Source organism: Scylla paramamosain, chromosome 28, assembly GCF_035594125.1.
Source record: "Scylla paramamosain isolate STU-SP2022 chromosome 28, ASM3559412v1, whole genome shotgun sequence".
NCBI classification, from domain to species: Eukaryota; Metazoa; Arthropoda; class Malacostraca; order Decapoda; family Portunidae; genus Scylla; species Scylla paramamosain.
The window spans coordinates 19,434,110-19,445,226 of NC_087178.1; the positions used below are offsets into that span (position 1 = coordinate 19,434,110).

General features: G+C 38.5%; 2 protein-coding genes across 14 annotated transcripts in view; both read left to right on the forward strand.

Moving 5' to 3' along the window:
- Positions 1-9,824, forward strand: part of LOC135115054 (glycogen debranching enzyme-like) — an 80,562-nt gene extending 70,738 nt beyond the window's left edge. For 12 of the 13 annotated variants that reach the window (XM_064031524.1, XM_064031523.1, XM_064031527.1 and 9 more), the window contains 13 exons: positions 475-655; positions 996-1,147; positions 1,417-1,532; positions 1,741-1,919; positions 2,446-2,548; positions 2,786-2,911; positions 3,137-3,236; positions 3,456-3,603; positions 3,718-3,933; positions 4,126-4,337; positions 4,661-4,846; positions 7,279-7,515; positions 7,766-9,824. In XM_064031524.1, coding sequence (XP_063887594.1) covers positions 475-655; positions 996-1,147; positions 1,417-1,532; positions 1,741-1,919; positions 2,446-2,548; positions 2,786-2,911; positions 3,137-3,236; positions 3,456-3,603; positions 3,718-3,933; positions 4,126-4,337; positions 4,661-4,846; positions 7,279-7,515; positions 7,766-7,822 — 2,013 coding nt within the window. In that variant the 3' untranslated portion in view covers positions 7,823-9,824. Of the gene's footprint in view, positions 1-474; positions 656-995; positions 1,148-1,416; positions 1,533-1,740; positions 1,920-2,445; positions 2,549-2,785; positions 2,912-3,136; positions 3,237-3,455; positions 3,604-3,717; positions 3,934-4,125; positions 4,338-4,660; positions 4,847-5,971; positions 6,383-7,278; positions 7,516-7,765 lie in introns of those variants that run through there. The other variant, XM_064031518.1, reaches the window with a different exon arrangement.
- On the forward strand, positions 7,823-9,824 carry LOC135115057 (uncharacterized; the record flags this gene model as incomplete). The annotated part of the gene is made up of 1 exon (XM_064031536.1): positions 7,823-9,824. A coding segment is annotated over one exon (1,446 nt), but the record flags the coding sequence as incomplete, so codon positions are not given.
- Positions 9,825-11,117: the final 1,293 nt, after the last annotated feature.

The following is an 11,117-nucleotide window of genomic DNA, read 5'->3' on the forward strand; positions in this document are numbered from 1 at the left end:
AAAGCTAAAGTGTTAAAATAATGATCAATGATTTGATATATGTACTACAGAAAATTCTTATAAATTCAAATTTTTCATGCTTCTCCAGGATGTAATTGTAAGTTACTGAATAAGATTATTATGTACAGTGTGTGTGTGTGTGTGTGTGTGTGTGTGTGTGTGTGTGTGTGTATATATATATATATATATATATATATATATATATATATATATATATATATATATATATATATATATATATATATATATATATATATATATATATATATATATATATATATATATATATATATATATATCCTACTTAAAAACTTATATTTTATATTGTAACATGAAAATTTTTATAGAATACATTCAGATTCATGTAATTTTTAGAAATAATAAGATAACCTCGTATCAAATCAAATACTCGGAGGGAAATGAGTTTTCTCAAAATTGGAGAAATGTAATACGAAAACTACATTTTGTTTTCAGTCGAGGATTTCTGAAGTCACCACACACAACCCAGTGTTGACTGACATAGTGAATGGCCTCAGTCTGGTTGATCTAAACCGTATCCTGTACCGCTGTGATGATGAGGAGAAGGATGAAGGTCGGGGATGGGGTGCCTACAACATCCCTAACTATGGGCCACTGCTCTATTGTGGCCTGCAAGGTAATAAAATAATTATATAGGTACAACATTTTTTTTATATCTCAAATGATTACTGTCATTCACATTATTCCAAATGAAATAGCATATATGTGGCATGCATACACACATGCACCCACTTCCCTTGACTATATTGAAACCCATCATAGCTCTCTCTCTCTCTCTCTCTCTCTCTCTCTCTCTCTCTCTCTCTCTCTCTCTCTCTCTCTCTCTCTCTCTCTCTCTCTCTCTCTCTCTCTCTCTCTCTCTCTCTCTCTCTCTCTCTCTCCCCAACTTCCTGACCTTATACAAGAACAAGGCCCAGCAGCACATGATTTGAATATTAAAAATTATAATCTTGCAGGTGTTGTGTCTGTGCTTAGTGAGATTCGTGTGGTCAATGACCTTGGGCATCCTCTGTGTGGGAATCTGCGTGATGGTGACTGGCTGCCAGACTACATTGTAGGTCGCCTTAAGTTTGAGCCATCAACTCAACGGCTGGCAGGCTGGTTGGAGGTAGGAAGTTCATGTAACATGTGGGGACTGCTATTGGAGGACTTTTATGCAAGTTATAATAACATAACCTAGTAGAAAATCCATCTAATGAAAAATTACTTCTTACAAGTTGTCCTCAGTACTTCTTGCTACATAGTATAAGAAGGCACATTTGGAACAATCTTAATCACAGAACAGTTAGGGAACTGAGTATTACTATGATTCCATGAAAACTGAGCTTTAGTTTCAATTAAATACATATCTTATTTGCCATTTCTTCCAATTTACAGGAGGTGTTTGGTTACTTGAGGGATGTGCCTCGCTATCTCATCCCAGCATATTTTGATTCCATCGTTACCAGCATCTACCTCACCCTCATCAATAGGGCATGGGCACTGATGGGAGAGTAAGTACTTGAGAGAGAGAGAGAGAGAGAGAGAGAGAGAGAGAGAGAGAGAGAGAGAGAGAGAGAGAGAGAGAGAGAGAGAGAGAGAGAGAGAGAGAGAGAGAGAGAGAAATATAAACATTAGGAGAATGAAAGTTTTGCTTAAAGATAAATTACCCAATCTGTGCTTTAGTCCTTGGTAACATCATCAACATTCTTATCTTTGCAGATTCATCTCTGAAGGGTCAAACTTTGTCAAGGCTCTTGGTTTATGCTCAGTGCAATTTTGTGGCACTGTGAAGTCTGCCCTGTTGCCACCTTTGTCTCCCAACTTGAGGGACCCCAAGCCTCCTTCTTTCACTGATGGTTCTGGTAACCAAATTCAGTTGTCTGCTACCATTGCAGCTGGTGAGTCCAATAGCCATACTATAAATCATCCTTATCACCTTTCCTTTCCCTTCATTGGAGATGCTTGTGAGCTAGGTTGGTACTCCTGGCAGACGTATGGATATGGGAAAACTTTATAATTAAAACATTTTATACACATATAATGAGTATAATGCACAAGCATAATAATACATGTAGTGATTGATCAAATAGCAAATACATTAGTATAATCATGTATACAACATAGAATAAGAGATTTGTTTACCTCGCAAGTCTCACCATGTCATTCTCCAAAGTAAAGCCACGGTCTTTGTAATTTTGTAATACTAAATTTTATTTGCATTGATTTTTTTTTCTAGCACCCTTTCATAAAACTACTTGTGGCCACACACAAACCAAAACTAAACTCCATTTGTACCCCCTTTAAACTCTTGCTAAACTGTTCATCTGCATTCCTTAAATTTCCTCAGTTATGCAGTCACTGGTAAAAATTTGTTTTACATGCAGTTTTCATAATATTTAATGATTCCTTTATCTTTCCATTCAGGACTACCTCACTTCTCTGTTGGCTACATGCGAAACTGGGGTCGAGACACTTTCATTGCCCTCCCTGGAAACCTTCTCATCACCAGTAGATATGAAGAAGCCAGGTGAGTTTAAGATAAACCAGATATAATGAAGCCTGGAATGTTGAAAATAACATTCTGATTATAATTAATTAGTTATCTGATTATAATGAATTAGTTAATCATTATATTGTGTACTTCACTTTTTAGTTTCACTTCCAAGGCCTCTTTACTGAATTCACTTATGGCAAATTTTTTCAGTTGGCTTTTATAACCAGAGTAGTTTGAATTAACAAATATTTGATCTGTCTCACTGAGCAGGTGGATCATCTTGGGATTTGCTGGCACAATGCGTCATGGACTTATTCCAAACCTCCTGGATGGTGGGAAAAAGGCAAGGTTCAACTGTCGAGATGCCATCTGGTTCTGGCTGCAGGCTATCCAAAGGTAGGTTAATGTTTAGTAGCATAGTAGTATTATACAGCTTTTATAAGGAAAATAAATCATACATGAAGCATGGTTGGTGAAATGAAAATAGCCTATTAGGGTGTGTTTATGTTTGGTTGTGATCTTGTAGGCTCTTTTTAAGAGTTAAGTAGATCTTCATATTTCAGTATTCACTGTTAATTACTTTCAGTACACCCATTTCTAAACATTAAATTATCCTTTCAGATATGTAACAGTTGTGCCCAATGGTCATGAAATTCTGAAAGACAAGGTTTCACGATTATACCCATCAGATGACTGTTCTCCACAAGAACCTGGGAAATCTGTAAGTTTTTGTACATTGTCTTGCTATTTAAGACGCATTCACTGAGAAAACTTTAGTTTAATAATGAAAGCAAGAAGGTATCTTAATTTAAACCCAAGAAGGTATCTTGATTAAACCTAAACTTGTTTTCAATAAATGGTGATATACTTCGTCAATGAAAACACGTACTTTGAAAACAGGATCAGTAAATTTGCTTCCCCACACTTACATATTTTTCAGGACCAACTGCTTGAGGAAGTCATCCAGGAGGGTCTCCAGCGCCACTTCCAAGGTGTCAAGTTCAGGGAAAGGAATGCAGGTTTCCAGATTGACCGGCAGATGAATGATGATGGATTCAACAATAATGTGGGAGTTGACCTGGAAACCGGTGAGGAACCTGCACATACTTAAGAATGATAGCACCAAACCTCATAAAATTATTACTGCCAATGATGAAGGGCCCATAGATGTAAATATAATTAAGCCAGAGTTATTTTTACAGGTTTTGTGTATGGTGGCTCGGTGAATAACTGTGGTACATGGATGGACAAAATGGGATCAAGTGAGTTGGCAGGCACCAAGGGTAAACCAGCAACACCTCGTGATGGCAGTGCTGTAGAAATTATTGGTCTTTGCAAGTCTGCTCTTGCCTTCCTAGGTCGGATGCACAAAGAGGGCAAATACTCCTACAATACTGTGGAGCAATGTGATGGAACAGGTGTGTGGGAATGTGTGATGTCCAGTGACAATGCAATTTATCAGTACATTTTCTGTATGTACCTCTACTGAAATCAAATGCATTTTCATATTAATCAAAGTTAATGATTTAATAGATGAAGAATTAACATTAATGAACAAGACAAATTTTGTCACTATTTGTAGACTAAATTGCTTTCTTTTTGCAACCCAGGAAAGGTAACTAAATGGACATATGAATTCTGGGAAAAGAAAATTGAAGAAAACTTTGAAAAGCATTTCTGGGTCAGTGAAACCCCAATGCCTGAAAGTGAACCCAGACCAGAGTTAATTCACCGCAGAGGAATATACAAAGACTCTCACAATGCTTCACAATTTTGGGCAGACTTCCAGTTGCGGTGCAACTTCCCAATTGCTATTGCTGTGGTGAGTAGGAAAATGGAAGCTTTCATGAATAAGACTGACATGTTTATAATGATACATAAAGGTCTTGCTTCTCAGGCAGGTGCATTATCGTCATCTCTGTGCTACTCTGCCACTGGATATGTTTATTCCCTACTTTATATTTTATAAGAATGATGCATTAATTTCTTACCTTGTATCTTATTCACGTGATACATTAGTATTAATTTCTTCAAGTAATACATTAATTTGTCTCCTTTTGTTCATCCCATCAGTACACGTAAAACACACAACAATTCCATGTTATCTTTGTAAGAAAGATTTAAAACCCTCTATCTTGTCTGCAGGCTCCTGAAATGACTACACCCAAAAATGCCTGGGTTGCACTGAAGAATGCTGAAGAAATCTTGCTAGGTCCTCTGGGCATAAAGACACTGGATCCTAAGGATTGGGCTTATAATGGGAATTATGACAACTCTAATAACACAGCAGACTCCAAGTTAGCCCATGGCTTCAATTATCATCAGGGTCCAGTAAGTAAAAGTCTAATAGTGCTAATTAACATTTTTCCTGTCATTTATAACAGATTATCTGTATAATCTCACCACCCTATACTGTGGAGTCAGCTGAATCAGCCAGAAAGGGAGTTATAATAGTTTAGGTAGATGGAGAAAATGGAAGAAGAAAAACTGGTATAGAATACTGGGCTAGATATATGAGATAAAGGAAAGTGGAAGGTAAATTGTCTTAGATACTGAAATCAGATTGTCTGTGCATAAAAGCTGGAGCATGACTGGGATGAAGGAAGAGCAGCTGTTGATGCATGAATGGGAGAAAGCCCTAAATTTACAACACCTGTGGAAAGTTACAAGAAAAGATGTCCCCTACTCCCCTTGATAAGTGATCACTTGCAAGTGATGGTTGTACAATGGCAACTCTCTGACAGGCTGTATAGCCTGACATTAGTTTCAAGTCAGGGTGTTACTCAGCTGTTGAAAGAGAGGCTAGTCCTGGTTTCCCCTAACCTCTCCCCCCTTCTACCCATACAAAATAATTTTCTGTCAGATTTAGCTAGCCACTTCAAAAGATTATAACTTGAGAGATCACGACTTGAATAATTACCTTGCATGAAGCATGCCTTGGCTGGAAGGAAATATTGGAGTGTACAAGTTGGAGTATGGCAGCAAATTTTGCAATACTCAAGAAAGTACATGCTCTGCCACCTGGCCAAATTCTGCCTCTTTTCTGGATGTCTAGATGTCTGGATGTGCTTGTTTTAGGCTGTGACACAGATATTCACATCCTATAAGCTTGTAGGCGGGGTTTCCCTTTGGCATCCAGAAACCACAGCACGAGATGGAATTTGGCCAGTTGGTAGAGCATGTGCTTTCTTGAGCTATGCAAAAATTGCTACCTTACTTGGACTTGTACACTCTGATATCAACCCAACAAATGCATGCTTGCATGCAGGCTGAGTTTTTTTCTCTTGAATCATCATTCCAACCATCCTGAAAGTCAAAGCAAGATCTTAATGACAGGCTAAATATGACAATGTGATTTATACATGGGAGGGGACAACGGGGAAGCAGGACAAATCTCCTCTCTGACAGCTGAGTATCTTTGTAAGAAAGATTTAAAACCCTCTATCTTGTCTGCAGGCTCCTGAAATGACTACACCCAAAAATGCCTGGGTTGCACTGAAGAATGCTGAAGAAATCTTGCTAGGTCCTCTGGGCATAAAGACACTGGATCCTAAGGATTGGGCTTATAATGGGAATTATGACAACTCTAATAACACAGCAGACTCTTAAAACCAGTGAAAAGCTGTCATCTAAGAATATTCATCCACAAGTGATGAAATGGTGATGGATGCACACATTTATTATAGACCTTCATCAAAGGGACTAGAGGTCATTTTGCCTTGAAATTTTCAGCAGATACTGTACCTATATTTGGACTAGAATTCACTTGTAGCTTGGAACTGGAGCCAAACCTACTTTAATAACCTCATTGCTGATCAGTCCTTGGTTTTGTCAGTTTGTCTCCTACTGAAATGCTGACCTCTCCAAACTACAAGTTTTACTTTCTCTTTTCTGTATTTATTAATGTGTGCAATACTTTCTTGGTTTCTTGATCATTAGACAAAAAAAAAATTATTGTAAATTATTCATGTGTTAAATGAAACTGAATTTGACAAAAATAAATGTGTTAAAATTAAACAATTTGACAAAAAAAAAAAAGATAATGTGAGTTTATGAGTTACATGACAAGTGGCTTAGCATCATGAGAACAAATACCCACACAAAGCCACTGTTGTCTGGCTTACCACCCTCTTCTTCTGCCTTACCAAAGATCTGATATCACTGTGTTCAGGAAAACATCCTCTATTACATAATAATAGTTCTGTTTACAATTTAAAGATAATGCATCATAGATAATGTGCCATAAACACTTTAACTCCATCTTACTTAAATTTAACTCCATCTTACTTAAATTCATAATACCTCTTATTTTTTTGGTCAGCTTTTACTGAACACATCCACAATCTTATTTTAATTTCACATTCATACATATTACTGTGTTATTCTTTTGTCCAATGATTAGGAGGAATCTTAATCAAGTAAGTACTGCTGAAAAAAAAGAATGATACAGGAAAGAGATATAAAACTTGCAGTGAATGATAGGCTGACTGACCCACAGACCAGTTAAGAGATGAAGTTATGTACATGAGGAGCTTCATCTCCAACCGCAAGCCACAAGTCAGTGGACTTCAGGAAACCTTTTCAGCTGTAGGGCTTTAATGAGGAAGATTCTCCTCAACTGATCTTAACACAATGTGGTTTCTTCACACTTGACCTAGTACTATCCTTTCTACACTCAGAGAACGCTAAGTAATTATCTAAGAACATTTGCTAGAGACTGACATTCATATGGATAATGACTCCTCCTCCTCTCATCCTTTCAGGAGTGGTTATGGCCTGTTGGGTGGCTTCTGCGTGCACAACTTGCCATTGCACCCAAGGTGGGGGGTACTGAAGAGCTGGCCCGCACTATGGGCCATGTGAAGTCCCTCATGGCCAACCATCTCACCCATCTACTTACCTCCCCCTGGCGCTCCCTTCCAGAGCTGACAGATGCCGAGGGTGCCTTCTGTAAAGACTCCAATCCAGCACAGTCGTGGAGCACAGGCTGCCTTCTGGAGGTGTGTCTCTGAAACTGACAATTTTTGCTTAATATTAAATATGCACAACTATAGTTATCTTAAAAAGCTTATACTAAATCTGGCCATAATCTTTATTATGGCAGTTTCCTACCAACAGTGAAGAATGAATGATTGCATTAAATGCTAATTTGATAATTGCTTATTTGTTTCCAACTTTATTAAAGAAAAATTTTAAAGGGTTTAGAATTAGGGCACTGTTATCATTTAAAAACAAACAAATTCTTTCCAGGTGTTATGGGAGTTGGATCACATAGAGCGAAGTCTCAACATCTCCGCTAACATTTGAAGAGAGCCGGGCTACGCCACCATCCTTCCCCTGAACAACCTGCCCCAGGATCCCTCTACACTCCCTGTGCTGTGCCAACATGAATTTCCCACTAGCACCTACTTCCCTTTAGATGACAATAGGCAGCACTACAAACTAAGTCATGAGTCCCAAGAGTCAAGTGAAACCTTTGATACAGCTTACCCAACCCTGCAGCAAAGAGCTCCACAGACCAGCAGGATTGTTATCACAACTAATAATGTCAATCCCTCACTTTCATATGTCAAAGAAGTGGATGTAGGCAACACTGTTATTTCTTATGTTCCCCGTAATATTGTGTTCAGTGAGGACCCAGACTTTTTTGATACTGTCCATGATGTTGTTCATGTTAAGTGTTTCCAAACCGACATTAACTTTTCTATTGCACTCCTGTGCAAGCCACAGGATATCTCAGAGAATTGTCTTGTTGTTTGGGCAGTAGATGAGAAAGTCCGGCAAAACGCGATGTGGAGTAGCCCGGAATACTTGAAAAGAAAAGATGAAAAACCCCAGATAAGTGCGAAAGTTCCCTGGTCAAGGAGCAAAGGTTCAAATAAGGAACAGCTGCCAAATACTTCATCCAGGGGGCCAGTTATGATGGAACCTCTCTACCAGAGTGTAAGATCAAACCCAAAGAAATACCAGGGAAGAGTACCTTCCATAGTGGCCTTATTAAGCCATCATGCCAAGAGTCACCATAAGACTCAAAAGAGTGCACTGCAGTCTGAGTTGCCCATTACTAAAGTATTCCAAGAAGATTCCTCAGAGAAAGATAATGTAGTATGGCAGCAAAATCGGTTTGCTCCCATGTCTCAGGAGATTCACCGAGCCATGGCTAGAGAAGAGGAAGCTATTTTGGATATTTCTAATAAACAGAAGGCTGATTTTAACAGAGGAGGAGGATACAGCTTCAGTTACCATCTGAGCCCATCAACCATGCCAGCATCACCAAGCAGGCCTTCAGTGCTCAACCTGCCACCTCCACCCCAGATGCCATTGCCCCCTTTGCCAGAAGTCCATGACTATGCAGAGCCTAAGCCTGGCCCATCCTCCAGGGGTGAGACTGGCCTAACACCACCCAAGCCATCAGTGTCGTGGAAAGAATTCCAGTCCAGCACGGTCACCAAAGTTCATAAACTCTGTCAGCCAGTGGCATATAAAGCTCAGAGACTGTCAGAATCAGTTACTTTCTTGAATCCCTACACTCAGAAAACAGAATGTGAGACATCAGCAGAAGAAAAGGGTTCAAGTCAGATCATTGTAACTCCTCATTCTGAAAAACAGAGGAGGGAGTCAACATCCCTGTTTCTTCCAGATGATGATCTTGTTAAACCTAAGGATATAAACCAACAGAAACTCTCTACTGTCTTGGTTTTGTCATTGTTTGTTATTGCTCTTATTATTTTCTATCTAGTTTATTTCCTATAGATATTTCTTTGTGATTTGTATCACACTCGTATGTTTTTAATTGAGACACAGTTAGTTGATAATCTGAGCTGTTCTGAGGGAGCTTCTAGACTCAGTGTTGTAGCTTACATGACGTGTTAAATGTTTTGCTTCAAGGACGAAAAAAAGTTATCTAGTTTGCACAAATACCTGAAAAGCACTCAAGCAATAAGCATATAGTACCAGCTGGTTTATGAGCAGTTAAGCAATAATGCAGCAGCTGGTTCATATGTTTCTTATGCTTTTCATTACTTACAATGTACATGTTGTTAGCTAAAATAATTATATGAAGAATACTGTTACACCTACTGTATGTAAGACACTCGTGCAAAGAAAGATATATTGCATGACTATTCTACAAGATAATTTTAGAAATATCTAATTACCATGTTGCCTATTATTGATTTTTAATTGCTGTTTATGTTGTATGCAGTGTTGCTTTATAAGGATGGTGTTGTTTTGATATTTATAGATTATATATACATAGTTTTATGTTTATATATATATTCGATGCTTGATTCAATAAATTAACTACTGAGAAGGGGTTTTCATAACCATGCATAGATAAGTATGTACAGAATAAAGGACTGTGTGTGATCCTCAAGATATCTTAGACTTTACATCACACCATGATGCTTAATGTGTTAAAAGTTATCTGCAATGGGGCAACTATCACAACAAGGCATCCCTGTCTATACACAAATACAGTCTGTTAACTAGAAGCTGAATTGCGAGTAATGGTCAGACTATAATGTTCCAGACAATACAGTTTACAAAATGGTGTTGGATACTGTTTAGGGATTCAAGTTACTTTACATGAGAGCTACATTAAGGAGTGATTATAGTAAAAGAGTGTGGGTCTGTTGGAGAATGGAGATAAAACTGCAGTGAGAAGTGGAAAGATTCTGTAAGAACATCTGGTACACTAAGAGCGGGGAGGAGATGTTGGGAAGGGTTTTGATGCCCAGACAGCAGGGGCATGCCATAAAATAAAGTGTACCAAAAGGGAGCAAAGGTTGGGAGGGGATCATGACATGGAGCAAAGTTGTGTGTGAGGTGGGTGTGACCAATATGAGTGAGTGCATTTCCCCACCACCCATTCTTGAAGGTCATATATATCCAGGGGAAACTTGAGTTTCCCCCTGCTTATTACTGAAAAGATTGGGCCAGAAAGACTGCCAGTGGCTGTAAAGAAACATTCTGAATGTAAAATAGTAGTTGATAACAGGTATTTTGTGGAAGAGGCAAGAATATGAGATCATTACGGCAAGGCATACAAGAAAATTAGCTTTTACATTGCTGGGGATTCTGACATGACTCAATACCCAGCAAAAACAAATGGATTTGACAGACAAACAGGCAGCAGAACTAGTTGTGAATTTCTGAGACAAGAGCCCTATTTGCATATACATGGGATATTGAAGGAAGTAAGCATAAAGTTTATGGTAGAATATGAGATTTGGGTAACTGGAAATGACTGATGAGCAGATGTAGGGAGGATGAGCCTGGGAGATATAGTGTGAGCAGGAGGAGGAGGGGAGAGAGTGTGGGAAAACTAAACTGAGAAAGCAGTGTGTACGCAAACAGGTAAGGGTAAACATAAGATATTAACATTGTGGAAGGACTGAAATACTAAGTTTAGCTAGAAAGAAAACTGATAGGATTGGTAGGCACAATAGTTGAGGGAAAGAAATGCACGCTAGCATGAAAGGAATGGGATACTGATTGTGCAAAGAAAATTTCACCTTGGGGAGCAGTGAAAGGTGCAGAGGGCTAAATGGCAAACTGGGTGTACTAAAGAAAGAGGTAAATGCTAAATAACACATATGGC